The 20,309-nt window shown below is 53.6% G+C and overlaps 1 protein-coding gene across 2 annotated transcripts in view; it reads right to left on the minus strand.

Moving 5' to 3' along the window:
• The window catches only part of Klhl29 (kelch like family member 29), a 310,216-nt gene that overhangs the window by 5,588 nt on the left and 284,319 nt on the right, over positions 1 to 20,309 (minus strand). For both annotated transcript variants that reach the window (XM_076559386.1, XM_076559385.1), the window contains 6 exons: positions 19,216 to 19,354; positions 11,483 to 11,685; positions 9,965 to 10,224; positions 7,355 to 7,553; positions 6,999 to 7,181; positions 6,590 to 6,770 (listed from right to left, as the gene is read on the minus strand). In XM_076559386.1, coding sequence (XP_076415501.1) covers positions 6,590 to 6,770; positions 6,999 to 7,181; positions 7,355 to 7,553; positions 9,965 to 10,224; positions 11,483 to 11,685; positions 19,216 to 19,354 — 1,165 coding nt within the window. The remainder of the gene's footprint in view (positions 1 to 6,589; positions 6,771 to 6,998; positions 7,182 to 7,354; positions 7,554 to 9,964; positions 10,225 to 11,482; positions 11,686 to 19,215; positions 19,355 to 20,309) is intronic.

Here is a 20,309-nt window from a genome sequence, read left to right on the forward strand (position 1 = left end):
CTTCTCTCATAGGTGCGCTTAAGCCTCTCTGGAGAGCAGCCCAGGGCTGGTTCTGGAGGGGTGAATGCGCTATCACTATCAGGCATAGGTTGGACAGACACAAATGGGTTCAGGAAAGCCTGATGTTTGAAAAAAAAAAAATGGACCCAAAGGGAGTGGCACTATTAGGAGGCGTGGCTTTGTTGGGGCGGGCGTGGCTTTGTCTGGGTAGGCGTGGCTTTGTTGGAGTGGGCGTGGCCTCGGAGGAAGTGCATCACTGTAGAGGCGGGCTTTGAGGTCTTATATATGCTCAAGCCACACCCATCGTCTTAGACCACTTCCTGTTGCCTTCGGGTTGGGGTGTAAGAATTCTCAGCATCTTCCCCAGCACCCTGTCTGCCTGCATGCTGCCTTGCTTCTTGCCATGACGACCATGGACTTAACCTCTGAACTGTAACGTGAGCCACCCCAGTGAAATGTTTTCTGGTGTAGGAGGTGCTGAGGTCATGGTGTCTCTTCACAGCCACAGGAACCCTGACTCAGATAGGAAGCTAATTGAAGGTGAGGGGACAAACGTGGGCACAGTGGCATTTGAGGGACATCTGGAGTCGTTCAGGATGGCTGGAGGTAGGGTAGATTAGAGGGCCTTTTGTGTGCCGAGCTTAGGGACTTTGTGTAGTGAGCGGTGGGGAAGCCGTGCAGGTTTAAGCAGGGAAATAACACAAAACAGAAGAGAGACCACTGTGGCTGCAGGGTGGGGGGAAGGTACTTCTGGGAGGAGGCTGGACGCTTGGTGAGAAACAGGTGACGGGTCAAAGGATGAGTGTGAGGGACTGGGCATGGGAGGGGTGAGGAGAGAGGTACGTTGGCTGTGGGGATGTTGTAGCTAAGAGGGACCGGACTACACGGGGTGCTTTGGGGGGGGGGTGTCTCTGTATTGGAAGAACTGAGGAGGCGGCTAGAGGAGAGGGAAGAGTCCAATGGTAATCGGTGTCTGTGGGTACATGTCGGCGCTGTGCAGCAGACAGCTGGGCATGGAGATCTGGGCTGAATTGTTCGCTTTGGGGGTCACCAGCACAAGATGGACATGAGAGCTAAGGAGTGTCCTGGGGAGTCCAGGTGGTCCTGAGGCTGAGGACATGTTGGGGGGGGGGTCAGCTATGAGGGGTAGAGAAGCACTCTCTTCGAGGGCAGTCAATGTCAGTCAGCAACTCTGCCTAGAAGACAGAGGACCTCACGTGGGGATGGGGTTGGGGGTTGGGGTTAAGGCATGAAGTCTTGAGCAGGTCATGGTGTGAAAAGAGATGCACACAAGGCATTGTGTGTCGGAGTGGAAGAGGGCGGAAGTACATTGGAGACAGAGACTGGGTGATGGCAGACGCAGACTTCTGAGGAACCTGAGCCACGAAGAGGGCAGAGATGGGGGTTCTCAGAAAGGAACATGGACTCATCCGGGGATGGCGGGGGTGGGTGGGGTGTTAAGTAGAATGCTCACCAGTGTTTACCAGCCACCTCTCTTGAGAAAAACATCCTCCAAAAACCCTGCTGGTTTCTGTGATGTAAGCCCTTGCACCTGCCTGACCCCATCAGCAGGATGTGGGAGTCCAGGAGAAGAGCCTCTGTGCCGTGGTCACGGCTGTCTAGACGCTCTCTCCCCCACATGCAGCTCTAACAGTCATGTAAAACCCCAAATAGAGAGCAGGAAAATGCCGTGGCTAGCCAGGAAGTGATAAATTGTGAGGAGTGGATTATCTGTGCGTTAAGATGGAATTCTAATTTTTAATAATAACTGGGTCGCACAGTTCCCCACATGTTATCAGCCGCTTCTCCTGAGCCCATTGAAATGAACTCTGGTGCAACACTGATTTTGTTTTAATGGCGGTGGGGGTGGGGTGGGGGGGTGTTAAGTACATTTTTTTTTTTTTTGTGTGTGTGTGTGTGTAGATGGGATGAAGCCCAAGGGAATGAGCAAAAAGTTAACTAAACAGCCAGACTCCAAATCTGTGCATTCTGCATCCATAGATGCAGGCAGGCAGTTGTACACAGGAAATAGCTAAAATCTGTATCTGTATCGAACATGTACAGATTTTCCATTATTTCCAAAAGCAATACAGGATAACGGCTCTTTACATAGCACTTGCATTGTGTTAGGTAGTGTAAGTGGTGTGTGAAATGATGTGAAGTACCTCGAGTCTGCAGCAGGCTGTGCACAGGTATTTGTATGTAGATACCATACCATTTTATATGAGGACTAAAGAGCTCACAAACATGGGTGGACAGGCATCCTGAAACGAGCCCCCTGTGGGTACCAGGGGGACTTCGCAGTATAAGCAAGAGAGGATGGCAACTGAGTCCCAGCGCTCGGATGCTGCACCCCCCCCCCCCCGGGAGTTTAAGGCTAGCCTGGGTAACCGATCCTACTGAGGGAGGGGGAAGGGAGGGAGAGGAAGATAGACTGAGAGGAAGGAGAGAGAGAACCCACACCTGGGGATCACAGGGAACCCTGAAGAGCCCTGAGCCCTCCCTTGTAGTGGGTAGCTGTTCCAGCTTTGACCTGGAAGTACTACCCCCATTGAGGTGGCTGGTAACTGTCACGCCTACGAGGCGGGGCCGAGAGAGGAGCCTTTAGGACCCGAGATCCAGATGTGCCGGCTCTCGTGGTTCCTGGATCCTGGACGCTGGAGGTAGACGGAGCAGAGTTCTCCAGAGAACACCCCTGGACTGCGCTATACCTTTCCTGGACCCTGTAACCTATCTCTTTACTTGTAGGTTACCCCACAAAATAAACCTCCCTTTTAACTACGTGGAGTGGCCTTGATAATTTCACTAATACTTGCTCACCCCATGGTTTGGATCTGTTATTTGCCTTGCAGAACGTGACAAAGGAACTGAAGGCTCCTGGTCCTGTAAGGCTTCTTCTGGCAGATAGAGCAGATGCTAATTAAAAAGGAGTTGTGTGCAGGGGCAGAGGAGAAAGGAAAATGGAAGTCGAAGACGTCACGGCTGCAGGCGCATGGCTGGCGTTATCCGAGAGACATAAAAGGTGCTTGGTGTCTTTGTTGAGAGAGGGATCTGTGAATCCAGGTTGATCTGGTACGTCCTAAGCAGCCAAGGGTGAGTGTCACCTCTGAGACCTCCCCAGCGCTGCCCTTACAAACGCGGACAACCATCCCTACTTTATGTAGCGGCGGGAATCAAACTCCGGGCTGCCTGCGGTTCTAAGCAACTATTGTACCTCCAGAACATTTGAGTTCTCGATCCAGGGCCCCCTTTACTCTGGTAAGCAGGAGGTGGGGTCGCCAAAAGTAGTCAGGGAGCTTGTGTGTGGAATCTGGGCTGTGAGGAGAGAGGAGAGCCCTTGCTTCTGAGAGGAAATGGCTGGTAAGGCAGACCCTAAGAGTGCCTTGCTGCATGTAGGGCTGGCTGGAGGCTTGAGTCTCCAGTGTGTAGCAGAACCACGGTAGGATGCTAGGACTTTCCTTGCCAGCCCCGGGGAGACGGGGAGGAGAAGGCAAAGCTGGACAGATCTGCTTCACATACAGTGCAGGATGAAGTAGCAAAGAGAGAGGAGAGGTCTAGACACGTGGAGGCCAAGGAGGCAGGAAACAGCTGCTGGGATGAGCAGAACCGGAACTAAGCAGGCTGGCCAAGGTTCCAAGGACCTAGCTGCCCTCAATGCTCCTGCTTAACTGTAGCTGCCCCAACATTTACTGTAGACCTACCAGCAGGGTACCTCTGTGGCTCCTCACTCCATATGTGTCTGCACCCAAAGCATGGGCCCAAGTTTGCTCACTGTGACACCAGAGATTTTGGTTAGCACATGGCTATGACCAGCACACGTCTCCCATGCTTCCCCTATGAGCCTCCTTTGGACAAGAGCCATCATTAGCTCAGAGATGGGTGCTCTGGGAAGAGGGTCTTATGTGGACTGTGTTTCTGGTTCTTGAGTGTGTGGGGAAGGGACAGCCAAGTGATATCCACTTCTGGACTTGGATATGCCGAAGTCTCTATGGGGGCAGCAAGGGCTGATGCTATTCAGTTGTAGATGGATGATATATAGCTAATACGTAATGGAGTAAGTGTCTTTTTGGGGTAGAGTCAGAGTTCAGATACCTTTTTTTTTTTTTTTTTTAAGCCAATATGGCAGCAAGCCAAAGAGCCCCCACAGAAAGAGCTGGGGGATGAGAAAGATTATGTGGTTGTTAGCCCTCAGTCTTTCGGCATAATGACACATTCCGCCAAACACAAATTTCCTGAGAGTTTGTTATTCCAGGTGGCTGATTGCCAAGCCATGAGCCCTCCCGTCAGCTCAATCTGTCAGCTTCCTGCGTAAGAAGGATATGCTAATGACATGCAAATGACCTAGCTGAGTGAGGCGTTCCGCTATCATTTATGCGGTAACCACAGCTCCTGCAATATATTGCTGTAAAATATTAGACCCAGTTATTTATATAATGATATAATACAGGTTTGTCTATGGTGCTGTTGTTTTAATCTATAATTATGTAATCTTGCTCTATTCCTGTAACACAGTAATGTAATATAATTATAATACACCGTATATCTCATTCATTATCAATATAATAGCCATTTGTACCATTAGTGCTTGCCGTGGAACAAAGCACCCTCACGCCTGTCCCCATTACACTGACCTTCCTGTCACCCTGAATTGTTATCACCGCTGCCGTGTGGCACAGAGACTGACTTACCCAAAGGGGGGGTCTGCTCCTGGGGTAGCGACTGGGTGCCTCTTCCCCTACATGCTCTACCCCCTTGCATGGGTACTACCTAGGGGCTTCTAGCCTTTGTCCTAGCTTACAAGCACAGATGATGGGCCGAGGGAGCACTCAGGGTCCCTCAGCTTCTCCTCTTCCATCCAGTGGGCCACCGGGGGTCGGGGGTGGGGTGGACTTAAGTCTCAGGTGCCCGGCGCCCACATTTATTTTCCAGCTACCTGGAAGGCTGAGCTCCTTAGAGAAGGGCCAGTATAGGCAGTAGCCCCCTGGGACCTTGGAGAATTGCTTCAGGGCCCAAGAAAAGAGGATGGGAGCTTCTCTCTCTCTCTCTCTCTCTCTCTCTCTCTCTCTCTCTCTCTCTCTCTCTCTCTCTCCATCAGTGCGTTTGATCTTTCAACAAATCCCTGTATTTATCAACAAGTAGAACTTTGCAAAACGAGTAATCAGCATTTTAGGAGATTAAAAATAGCTGACGGAAGCAAAGCAGGATGACATCCGGCGCGGCGGACTCCTACGTGGAAAATGTCGCCTTGCTCGTGTGTTTATTATTGGCTGACAAATGACTGGAAGCTGATGCTTCTGGGGGAGCGTAGGGGTCCACCTGGACGTGCAGCAGGTCATGCTGAAGACCCCCCCCCCCCGGTGTTAGGGCTGGTTTGAGTCCAAGCACAGTATTAATATGCTCATAATCACCCGGGGATTTCCCATTATCATCAAATCAATATGACAATTAAATGTTGTTACCAAGCCGTCTCTGCCTCCACTTGGGGGACTTAAAAGCCCACAGTGAACATTCAGAACCTGTCTCCCTCTGAAACCCGTCCTTGCTGGAGCATTCATCAAGTGTCCAATTAGCCACCCAGGGGGAAGAAAAAATTCAAATTGAGGGGTATGTGTGGCTTCACCGGCAGAAGGATGTCACATTGCAAAGTCTGCTTTCTGGTGGCAGCTAACGGTGTGAGCCATGGTAAGGGAAAGAGTGAGTTATGATTTTACTGATTGTAAGTGGGGCTGTTACCCGAGGCTGGGGGTCAGCTTCGTGTATCATTCTCTGGGGCACCAGTTTCTTCTGAAGCAAGACTGAGGTGGTCTTGTGCTAACTAACGGTCCTCTCAAACAGGTCTCAAGCATCTCTTTCTAGGTGATCTGCCCATTCTCTGATGAGAGCTGTCTCCCTGGCTCAGAGCAGGAAAGGATCTTGGCATTTTCCCCTAGGGCAGTATCCGCCTCCAGCCTCTGGCCCTCAGGCCTATGCCTGACTTACACCACATCCTCAACAGCCTGGCCGGGGTCGGGGTGGGGAGACAGCCTGAGACTTGTAACAAAGGACAGGCTAACCTCGGATCTGGAGCTCACTGGCTCATAGTTTTCCTCGGGAGAACTAGAGGGCTAGCCAGACTGTGCCCTTACATTGCTTAGTTGGTGGGTGGTGTCTCTTCCCTGCGTTCCTACCAATTTCCCTGGCATGTGTGGGGGGCAGGAAGGATACGTGCACCCCTTGCTTGGCAGGAACAAAGTGGTACAACCACTGGCATGGCCCATAGTGGGGACATGGATTCCAGCTTTTCTTCTGATTTCTGAGAGGTCTCTGGGCTGGTACTTGCAATCTACTGTGTCCCGCTAGCCAAGCTCACTCATGTCCTTCCATGATTGGACCTTGGGCTATACCTGTTATACCTGAATGGATGTTGACAAGAATGTCCTCTCTCGTGACTCACCTCTTGTGTCCCCTTTTACTACGCACTATGAGCTTGGAATGGGCCCGTCTGTGGGCCACTGGCGTCAGGTAGGTGTTGGAGGGGGAGGCGTGATGTGATGTGAGGGTTGAGCGACTTGGAGAGGTGCCACCGGCTCAGGGACTGTGGCTGCCTTACCTCTCCACGTGGTCCACATTGCCTGCCACTCCAAGTCCCCCGAGCGTGTAAATCTTCCCATCATAGACGAGACTGTTGTGGCGGCAGCGAGGGACAGTCATTCTGGAGACCAGGTTCCAGTTATCCAACAGGGACATGTAGCACCAGACATCCGCCAGCGTCACCCCTGATTCCATACCACCTGTGGACAGTATGGGGGGGGTACAAAGAGCAGGCGGGGGGCTGAAGAAGGGCCCGAGGACAGGACGCCCAGCTCCACGGACAGAGGCAGGGGGGGAGGCTTCCTCTGCCAACCAGATAGACGCTCTGGGCCCTCGGCCTTCCGTCCTCGGCCCGGTGTGTGGTCAGGCAGAGAGAGGTCCCTTTGGGAAACCCGTCCCAGGTCCTGCCCAGCCCTTGGGAGCCTCACCTGAGAGGTAGATGTTGTCCCCGGCACTCACTACACTGAAGAACTCTCGGTCATAGAAAGGCAGCGAGGCCAGGGGGTACCACTTGTTGTTCTGTGGATTCCAGCAGGTGACAGCCACCAGTGAGCGCTGGGTCATCCCCACCATCTGCCGGCCCCCAACCAAAACGATGACCTCGGCCACACCTGCGGGGGGGGGGGGGGACACGGATGGGCATCCTTGGGACACACCCTTACTGCGTCAGCGGCTACTACGCCTGGCTCCTGTCTGGGGGTGGGGGACCACCTGGAGCCAGCTGATTCCATGGTATCTTGCAATTGGGTGGGTGGGTGGGGAATTTGGGCATGTCCCAGGATACCTGCAGAGAGGCGGGGCCGGGTTCGGGGTGTCTGCATCTCCTGCCGGGCGTGGGGCAGCATGTGGTAGCGTTTAGCCTCATTGACCAGGTCCCGGCATGCTTCCGATGACTTGATGAGCTCTTCATTGTCCACCACATTGAGCAGATAGCTGGGGTGGATGAATGGGAGGCGGACGGCGGCGAGGAGCTCTGCTGCGTGCTGTGGGACAGAAGAGGCGGGATTCTGCTTAGGGGAAGGCACCGCTTGGGAGCTGACTGGAGAAGGGCTTCCCATCTGGGGTGTGTCTTAGAAGTGCGCACAGTCGCCGGGTGGCGGCGGCGGCGGCGCACGCCTTTAATCCCAGCACTCGGGAGGCAGAGCCAGGCGGATCTCTGTGAGTTCGAGGCCAGCCTGGGCTACCAAGTGAGCTCCAGGAATGGTGCAAAGCTACGCAGAGAAACCCTGTCTCAAAAAACCAAAAAAAAAAAAAAAAAAAAAAAAGTGCGCACAGTCCAGCCTGTTATACTAGACGAGGGGAGGCATGGCGGGCTGACTGGAGGCGTGGTGGCCCCAGCTGGCCCCAGACTAGCCCCTTTCTCCATCCCTCCAGCCTCTCATCTTCACCCCCCATCTATGTCGTGGATCCTGATGGCACATCATGCTGCCAGGCGACGACGGACACCGGGAGAGCAGGCGTCTTGCGTCTTGAAGAGGTGGGAGTGTGACAGGAACCAGGTGGGAGGGCCCAGAAGAGCTTAAATGAGACGATGATTGTCAGGTGACGGGGGACACCTGTGTGTCCTTAAGTACTGCAGCTCCTCAGTAGCGTCACCTTGTCTCATCTTGGCTTCTTTATCCTTCACTCAAGGCTTCTCCTGAATTGATGGGGACTTCCCCTGCGACGACGGGCAAACCGCTCACCGCTCCACCCACTTGTGTTTTGTCCGGAGAATGACTGGCAGGAGTAATTGGGAGCCAATAGATGGCACGTTAAGCTTGTTACTGCAGCCGCGGAGGCTGATGAGACCCCTACTTCCGACCGGGGTTTAGCCAGGGCTGTGGATGTGATGGTGTCGCTGGGGAGATAGATGATGGTGGCGGTGGGAGAGTTGCGGGCTGGGAGGTGGGGGAGGACATCCGGAGGCACGGGAGAGTGGAAAGCGATGTGACATTTGAGGAGAGTGACATGGGGCTGCTTCTTGGGTGCAAAGGGTCTTTTTGGAGGGATGCAGCAGTTAGCAGACGGGAAGCAGCGAGACCGGGGTCTCTGGGCAAGCCTGCCTGAGCCCATACCACACTCTGGGCTGTGGACGTAGACGTGAGGGTCGTAGAGAACTATGGATGGCAGTTACTGTCCTTAGCTACACAACTCCAATTCCTTTGTTTAAAAAAAAAAAAAAAATGCTTCCTGCCAACCTGATCCAATGCGGAGGAACCCACCCCTCATGGACCCTAAGGACCCAGTGGTGGGTTGAGATGGGGCAGCAGGCCATCCATATCTCTCTCATCCTTGTCTCTAGTCTTCCCCTCCCCTCCCCTGTTCCCCATCTCCCCTTCCTTCCCTCGAGTCAGAGGCTGAAGCTCTCACTAGGCAGTCAAGTCTGGCCTTGGATATCCCTAGTCTTCCTGTTTCTCCTTCCAAGAGCTGGAATAAGAGGCATGTGTTACCGTACTTGGCCGTGCCCTTTTCATGCCCGATGAGACGTGAGGGCCTTTCTGACCCATCACTTGATGGCTTCGGCGTGTTCTGGGGTCTGGTTCCCCTGACTCCGTCCTAGCTGGTTAGGCTCTTACTTCCATCCTTGTCCCCATTTGCTGTTTTATATGCCGGCCCTCCCAAGGGTTTCCGGCAGCTGCCCCGACTTTCCGGCTCCTTCCTACAACAGTCAGTAACAATTCCCCTCTGCGCGGGGCCTCCCGTTGGGGCCTTCTGGGTAGGAACGGGCCTATTGGCTCCCCAAGACTCAGGTGGCTATCTGGGGAGACCGCTGCGTTTTCTTTTCTCCTGTGAATGAACACTCTGGTTTTTCCTGTCTCCTCTGGGAACCTCACGTTCTCTCCTGTCGCACACTCGGTCGTTTCCCCCACTTCCAGAATGGTCTCTGTTTGCTCTCCACTCACTGGATAGCCAGAGTATGTGCTCTGACCTCCGGGGGTCCCATATACCCTGCTCAGGCACCCACTTTCCTGCGAAGAACCCCGGTACCTCCCACCCACGCCCTGTGTTGTCTTGGCAAACCCGGAGACTCATTCTAGGTGGAGTGGAGGTCATTAAGAGTGGAGGGTTGAGCCGGGCGGTGGTGGCGCACGCCTTTAATCCCAGCACTCGGGAGGCAGAGGCAGGCGGATCTCTGAGTTCGAGGCCAGCCTGGGCTACAGAGTGAGTTCCAGGAAAGGCGCAAAGCTACACAGAGAAACCCTGTCTTGAAAAACCAAAAAAAAAAAAAAAAAAAAAAAGAGTGGAGGGTTTTGTGTGTGTGTGTGTGTGTGTACGTGTATGTACTAGACTCTCTCTCATTATTTCCGACTCCTATACAATCCTTGCTGTTGAGACATGCAGCCCTTCCCCTTCCTCCACCCTTGCAGCAGACCCCACCCCTGCAGGGACTGGGTGCAGCAGGCCTACCTACCTGCGCCCGTGCTGCTGGGTCCTTCTTGATCCACCTGATGACAGTTTCATAGACCAGCTCCTCGGCCTTGGTGTTGAGACTGTCATTGGAGACGTAGGCGATAAAGTCATCCTTCGAGATGCTGAGGATCTCCTCCTGGGCCGCCACCTCGGGGAAGATCTGCAGCGCGAAGGCCTTGGCCATGTGGTAGAGCTCGCTGCACTGCATGGCCTCAGCCATGGCCAGCACACCCAGGCAGTTGCTGGCGGTCAGCTGCTTCTCTAGGTGGGAGGGGGGCAGGAGAGTGAATGGTCACTGATCCAGGATCACCTGAAAGGATCACCTCTTGTTTCCATCATCATCATCCCTGGACCTTCCTCTGAACCCCATCCGTTTCCTGGTGACCTGCCTCCCGTGACTCTGAGCCTCAGATCCGTTCCCCAGGTTTCCCTCTGCCCTGACTCCCGTGGGCCTCCCAGGGCCTAGTTCTACCCCTGCAGACCATAGCAGAAGACCACTGCTGTGAGGCATGGCATGAGCTGCCTCCCTGACCGTGGGGGTGGGGGGAGCTGGGGCCTCAGGATTTGGGCCTGGGCTGTGGGTAGCGGCCACTTTGAAACTTAAGGTGTCTTCTATCATGACAGGCATGCCTGAGGTCACAGACACCTTTTTTAAAAACCTTGTAACACAGCAGCCCTCACATGTCAATCCACTGTCTCCCATGGCCCTTAGATTCCCTTAGTCTACCATCTAGAACCTGGGGTCTGGTAGCTGGCTCTTCTGAAATCTGGCTAATGGCTCTTTCGGGCTAGAACTGGGTGTGTGCCCCATCCTGCCGTTACAGCGCCTGACCCTCCTGGATTAATTAGCTCCTTCCGAAGTCCTCACTGAGCTTCCAAACTCTAGCTTTCCTTTCTGCATACCACACCCAGGCTCTGTATTTATTTGTGTGTGTGTGTGTGTGTGTGTGTGTGTGTGTGTGTGTGTGTGTGTGTGTGTGTGTGTTATATGTTATGGTGTGTGTGAGGCTGTCCTTGACATCCCCCTTGCTCCACAACTCCCAGCAGAGCTGAGCAGCCCCAAACTGTAAAGCAAGCTCTAGGCAGGAAGTCGGGAAGGTGAGCCCATCATCAATAGCCACGTCTTGCAGAAAACCAGCTCTGGGATTCCAAGGGTTAGATCAGATGCGCTGGCTTGTCCATGCATCTGTGTGGCCCGGGAACCGATATGTTGAAGGGGAACAGATGGCATGGTTGATTCATTCAAGGCTTAGAGGGCAGGGCACAGTGGTCAGGTTTCCTGCCTGCACAGGCTGTTTACGTATCCTAATGGCCACTGGTTCTGGCAAGGCCACAGTGACCCACCCCTTCAGTACATGCCATTCCATCAAGCCAACCATATGCTCGGGTGAAATCTAGATATCCCAGCATACTCTGGGGACACACAAGTCCTCCCCACTCAGTTCTTGCTGGCTGGGGACTGTTCACGCATCTGCACCACGTTCTCCACGTGATGTAAAGGCCCCCCTGGTCAGCTCACCGAGAAAGGACACGCAGACTTTGCAGAAGGTATGGAACTGGAACTTGCTGGCCGCCTCGAGCAGGGTCTTGGCGTTGGCGGAGTCGATGACCAGCGAGCCGGTGTAGACAAATTCCAGCAGTAACTCGAGGACGTCAGCCTGCAGGTTCGAGAGCACCAGTTCCAGCTTCTCCCGGCTGCCCTGGCTGCCGTCCTGCACCGACCTAAGGCACAGAGACCAGGGGTGTCCTCACCTGCCACCCCTGCGGCCGCGGCCGCTTCCTCACAGGGCCAGAGCTCCCTGTACACCTCAAGTCACGCCCTTCGTCTTAGGACTCCAAGGACACAGCAATGACACACCTGAACCTAATGGCCTGACACAGGATCTGGAAGAGAAGGTCTGACCAGAGGCGCCCCAGAGAACAGAAAACCCTGCTTATCACTACTCGGCATGTCCATGCAAAAAAAAAGATGCAAATCAAAAAGCATGAGCCGTGGATGGGGACAAGGACCAGGACTAGCCGCAAAGGGAAACAATACGGTTCAGCTACCTGCTGGACCTGGTGTCTACACCAAAGGGTACCAGCATGTCCTGGCAAGCAGGACCTCCTGCCTCAAGCGGCAGAATCTCTCTTCCCGGCTGAGGCTCACAGGCTCCTGATTGGCTGCCATCCTAGCCAATCAGGAGGCGTCCTTTTGAGCCCATCTCAAAGACCCAGGGCCTTGGAAGGCTGCCCCGGAAGTCCCCCCCAACCCCCGAACCCCAACCTCTCCCAAAACAAAACATATTGTTTCCTTTTAGGCATGGAAGGGAAGCCCTTCATGACATTGCTTTGAAACTGAAGACAAGACACGATAGACGGACAGAATGGTTAGAGCTGGGAAGGGGGAGAGGGTAACAACCAAGGACTTCCGCCACAGACAGCCAGCAGCCATGACCTGGGGCCTGGCCCGGGGCGGGGGGGTGCCCTCCTGCCACATGGAACACGGGGTCAGAGGTCAGAGTGGCCTGCGTGTAGAGTGTGCATCTGCATCGGGCTTGTGAACTGGGGGTGGGGGGGAGCAGGGGAGGGACACAAATATATCAGTATGTTTTTAATCTGGTGTCTACAGAAATACGAAACCATTGCAAAGGCTCTTAAGGCCTGGCAGCCGCTCCCTACAGCTGGACCTGGAAGGAAACAGATAAGATGAGGCAGAACACACCGATACAGGAGGCCAGGAGAAAAAAAAAATAATAAAAAAAAAACACCCAGAGCGTTAAGTCAGGAGGCAGGTTTCTCAGAGGCCATTGACCTGACCACCCTAGTCGGGCTACTCTCACCAGCTTCCCTCACTGAGCCTGGCCTGACCAAGGCTGTGGCAGGGCAGTGAGCTCCATTGCCTACCCACTGACTTCTGCAAACACCCGGGGAGGCCAAGCCTCTTGAGACTGGTCCCTTGGGTGCCCCCCGGGGCAGGCAGGAGAGGTGTACCAGTGCCTGGTAGGGCAGTAGGTTGGCCAAAGAGGCTGCTGGGTGAGTGGACAGAGCACTAGTAGGGAGCAAAGGGACCTGGGTACCCTGCATGGCCACTGACAGGCAGATGTCCTGAGCCTCTCCGGCACATGCTCACTCAGTGCTAAAGTGACTTCCCACACCTGTGTTTTGCTGCTGCTGAGCTGGAGTCCCAGGCTTGGATGCCTTTGTAAGGTGTAAACATTTGTTAGCTCTCAAGTGCCCCCTAGAGGCTCCATAAATTCCGATTATTCCCAGGTCTCAGAGGCTATCTGGTCAACTTTCTTGCTCCAAGTCTTTGCCGCCCCTGTGTTCATCCTAACGGCCTAGCCTCTCCTTGGTACTTTCTCCTTAGGCTCTGTAGAAGTCATGCTGGGCCTCAGTGTGGTAGGGCTGACGGAGTCCACATGGGCTGCTCGCCTTTTCCCAAGATCCCTTTTACTCCTGCCGCCAACAATGGCCCTCTCTGTGTGTCCGAGTCCTCAGACGGAGGCGCTCAACCCAGCGAGGAGCTGAGGTAGGTCTTGAGGGTGTAGACAGACACACACGACCCTGGCTGAGCTTGTGCTGGAATTATAGCTATAAAGGGCTAGTCTTGCCACACTGCTGGTGACTGACGACCTGTGGCTTCTCAAAGCTGAGCCTGGGAGGGTGTTTGGGGGGATAGAGCTGCCTACGCTGCGAAGTATGCCAGGAAGGAGGGGTAAGCACTGGAGAGCGTTGGTAGTGACGTTAAATCGAGGGGAGCTGCATGGCTGTGGCTGTCTCTGTTGGGAAAATGATCTGCAAGAGGGGGGTGCTGGAGGCTCTTGGGACTGGAAAAGCTAGTCCCTTCTACTTGGCTACACGGGTCTTTCTTAGTAGCCTAGTTCAAAGGTCTAGAGGAGTCTGGATAAACCCCCCTTGGCACACAGGTGGTATTACACTGCATGGTTCATGTGTAGTTCAGAGAATTGCAAGGGCCACAAAAGGCTGGTAATGAGTCTTTCCAAACACCAGCAGGTGTCTACCTAGCACTCCTTAGGTCTCTTCGCTCTGAGCAGAGGTCCCCTAGGGATGGGTAACTCCGATCATGGCTATGACGCTGCATCTGTCACAGGTGAGATGAATGTTCTGTCCACTGTCCTAAGCTGGCTGTTGAGTGGGCAGCTGCTCCCCGAGGGTCATGACACAATGGTACAGGGATATACAGAACCACAGAAACAGACTATAGTAACACTGTGATTCTCAATCTTGGGGGCCTGGCAGAAATGTGGTGCCCCAGCACACACTGTCTGAGGGTTCCAGCAGGAGGCTAGTACTGCATGAAGTTACTTTCTTCCAAGCAGGGCTGCCCAGGAGAGTTCTGGTTCCTAGATACCGTTGCTGCTCAGCAAGGCTGGACTATGGATGTGTCAGAGATGCCTATCTTCGACTAGTCGGATCTTGGAGAACACACTTTGAGCAGAGAACTCCTCTGGGATAAGCCACCCCACTCCCTCATCTGCCTCTGTGGCCAGGTGTTTGCACAATGCCCATTGGAACTGGGCACTGTCTGGACGTGTAGGGCAATGGTGAATGGAAGGTCTAGGCTGGTGATGGACACAGTTGGTACTCTGCTCCATCCTTCTGACGGGATTCCTCCCCTGCCCCCCATGTCATTAGCTTCAGAGCACTGGGTTTGTGTAGACCCAGGCCTCACTGGGTCCTGTGGACTTTGGCAGGCCTTGGACCACTCTTTGAGAGGAGGCGAGGCAATGATGGATCTGGTCTCCATCATTCTGCTGACCCTCTAAGAGGCGTCAATCCCTCTTCTCTTTGCCTTGTTTTCAAGGCACACCTGTGTGTTCTAGATGAGGAAGGGGACAGGCACCTGGGGAGAGAGGTGCGGGGTGTGGCCCTGCACTGGTACATGAAAAGCTCCATGTCAGTTGGTGAGGTGGGCCATTGCGTCAGTATCCGCTCTAGCCTCCCACATCACGGCTGAAGAAGGAAGGAGAAGCCCAGAACTTAGCATTAAGCTTTGTGAAAATCAGGTTAGGAAAAAAAAATCAGTGAATTGTTTTCATCCAAATGTGAAAGAGAATAGAATTCACATGTCCTACATGGTCCAATAGGCTCTGTTGTGAGGCAAGGCCCTCAGCTATCATGCTCCGGTCTCTGTCCTCTTTGGTATGAGGAGGAACAGGTTTTCTCAGGCGCTGGGCATTTTTTCTCCCCACACCTCGACTTAGAGACATGCTGGGAAGTGCCAGGGATGGCAGGAGACATCACTGCCATCTTTTAAGAAAGAAGGTCACATCCTCTCTGATGGGGGCTCTAGCCTAGGCATTAAGTGGAGGTGACTGGCCTTGATTAATATTTCTACAGCACCTGTGCATCCTGAGACATTCTCTGTGCCCAGAGGGTAAATGAAGGGACTTTGCCATGGGCCAAAGAAGAAAAGCCAGGGCAGATGATGCAGGCAAGGGGTGAGTCCGACCCTAAGGGCCACTGCTGGATTCCCTCCAAGTATGTGAGCAGATAAGGGAAGGAGGAATACCCCAATAATCGTCCAAAGGTTGTACCTCAGTATTTTTATCTCTGTTATTTTCTTAAAGTCAGTGTCTCAACCCTTTGTCCCCCCACCCCACCCCCCCTGCCTCATTGTCCAAAGGTAGGGTCCCAGCCCCTGCCTCTCAGTTTCCTTGCTGATCACCCTATGGACTCAGGTTGGCCAACCAAAGGTCGGGCTGAGCAGGCCTGTGAATTTTGTTTTGCCCTTGGCTCGTTGCTGGCCTCCCATTCAAGGGCTCCTTGGCCTCCAGGCCTCATCTGAAGGGTCCAGTCCCCTTGCAGGTCTGCACACAAGTGCCTTGTCTTAAAGTGGAATTCTGTCCTCCTTGGCAGGCTTTGTGGCCAGGGTCCCTAACATCACATGTACACTGCATGTACCCCCTATTTGAACACGGCGTCAGCCCTGAGACTTCCCCTTTCTCCCTCACAGATTCTGCCCAAACAGAAAGCACAGTTTGGTTTTCTAGGTTAGAGAATGGATGGCCAGAGGGGCTTCTGTGTCAGACAATATCTGTGTGTCAGCTAAATGCCTGAGGCTTCAGGATCCTCCTCTGTGAAATGGGGATTCTAACCGTACGAGCTCTTCAAGCTAACATATCTAGAATACTTCTTGTCACCAGATGGCAATCTTGTCAAAAGAGGGAGTGGTGAAGGATGGCTTAAAGACGCTAGCTCATCAATGGAAGCCTGTGAGGAAAGAGCCTGGGTAAGGTAGGGCCCCTGGGACTGCCAGGCAGCTGAGGTCCTGGAAAAGACTTGACTGCTCTCTGGGAGGTCACACTGGGCAGACCCAGCTTTTCTGCCCACTCTCACATTGATACCGTGTGTGTGTGTGTGTGTGTGTGTGTGTGTGTGTGTGTCTGTCTGTCCAGGCTTAATGCAAAGCTTATGATGTGGTTCCTCTTAGTCTGTTTCATGCTTCCCTTTTCTGATTCATGTACTATCTGTTGCTGAGGACTTTGGACAAGCTTTGGCCAACGCTGAGGACTTTGGGTAGAACGGCTTTGGCCCAGGAGAGACCCTGCCTGTTTGCAGAGAGGAATGAGATTTCCTCTATGTCCCCTCCCATGGCTCCAGGAAAGGCGGTCACACTGAGAAGGGGGATGGAGCCGTGGACACATGACCTAGGTTGGTGGTGGAAAGGAGCCCCTGCTTGAATTTCCAAGTCCGAGGTGTCCAGCCAGGGGGCAGGGGTGGGTGTCCCCCTGCTCTGACAGAGCTCAGCCGGGGCAGATCAGTATTGACCCATAAAAGCTCAGAGACACAGATCGCCCCTACTTCCTCACCTCTGAAGACACCAGCCCCTCACCCTCGGAAGTTTACCCTGGCTGTTCCAACCACCGTATGCTAAGGCTTCAGGGTCACCGACGTGAAGGGAACTAAAACATGGTGACATGAGCGGCTCTCTGACCATGAAGAATTTGGGGGCCATGTGGCTCACAAAGATAACATCTTCACGGGAGGATCTTGCTTCCCTCCTTCCAAAGCATTTTGTTGGCAGCCACCAGCAGGAATGGCAACATGGACCCTGTGTGGCCAGGACGGAGAAAGGAGATTCAACATGGCTGCGGACAAGCACAGCTCCACCTTCTCTTTTGCTTCCTGAAGTTACTTCATGCCTGACTACCTCCCGCTAAGGGACTTGGGTGCCCTTTAGGCTCGAAAAGCATGGCGTGCCCTGTGCTCTCCTGGCCATCTTCCCCCAGCTCCCCTCTGACACTAGACTGTTGACCCGCGCTCTTCCTTTAGGACCCTGGCACCTCCTCCTCTCCTGTTCTGGCATTCAGACCTGTAAAGAAGCCTCACCAGGCTGGTCCTGTCCATCCACTGACTGTCACCTTCAGCATCATTTGTGACCAACTTCTGGTTTACAGGTGGTAAAAGCCTGAGGCCCGAGAGCCAGGGTGTGGCCAGACCCGAGTCACAGGATGAGTGTCAGAGTCAAGTGTAGGACCCAGGTCTCCTGACTCCCTCTGTCTCCCAGCAACTGCTTGGATGGAATGCCCATCCTTTCCCATCAGGGCTGCTGATGTCATTGGGTACCTCCTCCTCCTCACAGCAAGCCTGGGAGGTCAGTGGGAAGGCAGGGCCTGCTCACATCTGCCTCTGGGGAGGCCACCCGTTCCTGTCCTTGGTTCGTATCTGTTTTTGCCCCTGCCCTCCTTGTCTGGAAGGGCCTTCCTCCTCCTCCTCGTCTGTCCAAGAAGGTTCCTACCTATTGGAGTATTCTTCCCTGTTGTGAGGGGGAGTTTGGCTTTTAATGTCTCTTCAAAGGCACTTAAAGGCTTCCTTTCCCCACATGGTTCTAGTCCAGGGATGGACCACTGCTCTGCTTTTACTTCATTGTTCTGTAGCCCATTTGGGTCAGGGCCCAAGGTTCCCAGATTATTTAGCTAGGTTCCTGCAGCCAGGTGCTAGCCACTGTTCCCAAAGTGCCTCTGGACTGGAGAGGTCACTGGACACCTCTTCCCCGAGACGTGTCTCTCTAATCCCTCAGATACACAGAAACCTACGCACGGGGCGGGCAGGAGACGGAGTTGTCCAGGAAATGGGAATGTCACAAGGAGCCCTGCCCCTCCTGTGTGGCAACAGGGGCCAGTGAGGCTGAGTGGGACCTCACACACCCGGCGGCCTGGCCCTACGCCAAAGGATACAAGGGACAAGGAAAGAGATGCCATCCTGAAACAAAACACAGTCGCTCTGGGGTTAGTTGGCAAGTCCAAACACAGCATTGGAAAGCAAGCAGAGGTCCTGTCCTCCCACTCTGAGCTCTGTCCAGGCTCAGCGTCCGCCCCGGAGAGGCTGCAAGGCAAAATGAGCAGCGGCATTAATCTGCTGATGGGTGAGAGAAACGTGAGCGTTACCCTGGGCTGGCCCCTCGGCTGCTCTCCCTCACTAAGGAGCTAGGAGGTGGCCCTGACATCTTTGCAAGGGTATGAAACGGAAAAAAAAAAAACAAAAAACAAAAAACAAAAAAAAAATCATTTATTTTTTTTTTTTTTAAATCAACAAAATGGAAAAAACAAAGATATTCAGGCACTGTTCACATCGATCCAGGTAGAAATGAAAAATGGCCCGATAGGGCCAGGGTAGGCCGAGGGAAGGTGAAGGCTGAGAGACCGTGTTTAGGACACACCTGGTCTGCACTTAGGGCCCAGGGTTCAAGCATGAGGGCTTGGCCTGCACACTCTTCTCCCTGACTCAGGCTGGGCAAGAGCCGTTCCTGGGGTGCCTGGTGTCCCCTCTGTGGGGATGGCCTGTTCAATCATAGGCTTTCCTGGTACTGGGTCCACCCCATCCACAGTGGTGGTGATGGATCTGGGGACCCTGAGGGATGGAGCAGTGTGAGATGGTCCCTTCAAGTGGAGTCTAGAGTTCTCTTAGTCTCAGGAAGGGCTTGTGCTCTGCTAAGGACATGGGGTTTGGGGGGAGGTGTGTGGCCTACTGCGGGCTAGCTCCTGGTGGCCGGTGAGGCAGTGTGTGGGGGCAAGGGCGGCGGCTGCTCTGTGTGTGCGTGTGTGTGTGTGCGTGTGTGTGTGTGTGTGTGTGTGTGTGTGTGTGTGTGTGGGTGTGGGTGCGGGCACTGGGGAGGGGGAGGAGAGATGGCTACTGGCTCTGTGACAGGGGAGTCACGCTTCAGGAACCTGTAAGAGAGGGGAGAGGAGAAAAGCCACACAAAAGCGTCCTACGAAGGAACAGACCCGAGCTGGAAGGAAGGCAAACCTTTGAATCAGGTCCTTGAAATACAAGCTGCAGGAAGCTAGAACATTTTGGTGGACTTCAAACTCTCTGCCTTCAACAACAATTTTCAGGTCTGTAAACGCTTTCGCTCGGCGCTGCTGGTTCAGCTCCTTCAACATTTCTGCAGAGTAGAGAAGACAGACAGGGCCAGGTTCCCATTAAGAGGTTTTTGTTTTTTTTTTAATTTTTATTTATTTATTTTATTTTTAATTAAATTTTTTTTCAAGAAGTAGAGAAATAGAAATAACTTGATATTGTTTCTTGGTAAGGCTGGCTGAACACTGACAGGCAAGAGAGATCACAAACAATGCGTAAACAAGCGGCCACTGAGAGAGGGGCTACGTAACCAAGGGACTAACAACTTAAAAAAGCAAAACAAAACAAAACAAAAAAACCCGAATATGATTAAAAAAAAAAAAACCAAACCCAGATATTGAAAGATCAGGGAGCAGAGCGGGGAAAGATTCCCATACTGACGATTGCAAACAGAAAATACCACAAACAGCTTAGAAAGAAAAAAAAAACCACAATCTATCCTAAAACCATGGAATAAGGTCTCCAAATGCCAGTGGTGCCGACGTATCGAGTAAAGCGTGGCATTGTGATGGAAGATGGGCCGGACGTGGTCCAGAGGGACAAAAGCCCACCGACCCTGCAAAGACAGCATCCCCTCTGTTAGACACGCAAGCCACGGCGTGGAACCATGTTTCCTGGGAAGGGAAGCCGGAGAACAGAAGGGCCCACCGAGGGCTTGGCAAGTGCCTCCTTCCATCTCACACTTTCGGGGGGCTTCTGGGGTCAAGCAAGCAAGCGTGGGGTGGGTGGGGTAGGGTGGGGTGCAGGTAGGGTTGGGTGGGAGTGGTTCTCTGCATCCGCCCCATTTTCTAGGCTAGCCTTCCAGGACGCCCAGCCTTGCCTGTGCCTTTGACAACAGGGAAGCTGCTTTGCAGCCTCCATAGGTCTTAGGGGGAGGGGCTTGGGGGTGATTTCCTGCCCCCCAAGTGTATACCTACCTTTGCCTGGAGTCTTGGCCACCTGGGCTGGCACAGACAGAATCCAGGCCTGTGGGCTCCAGA

Source organism: Peromyscus maniculatus, chromosome 22 (genome assembly GCF_049852395.1).
Source record: "Peromyscus maniculatus bairdii isolate BWxNUB_F1_BW_parent chromosome 22, HU_Pman_BW_mat_3.1, whole genome shotgun sequence".
Classification (NCBI taxonomy): domain Eukaryota; kingdom Metazoa; phylum Chordata; class Mammalia; order Rodentia; family Cricetidae; genus Peromyscus; species Peromyscus maniculatus.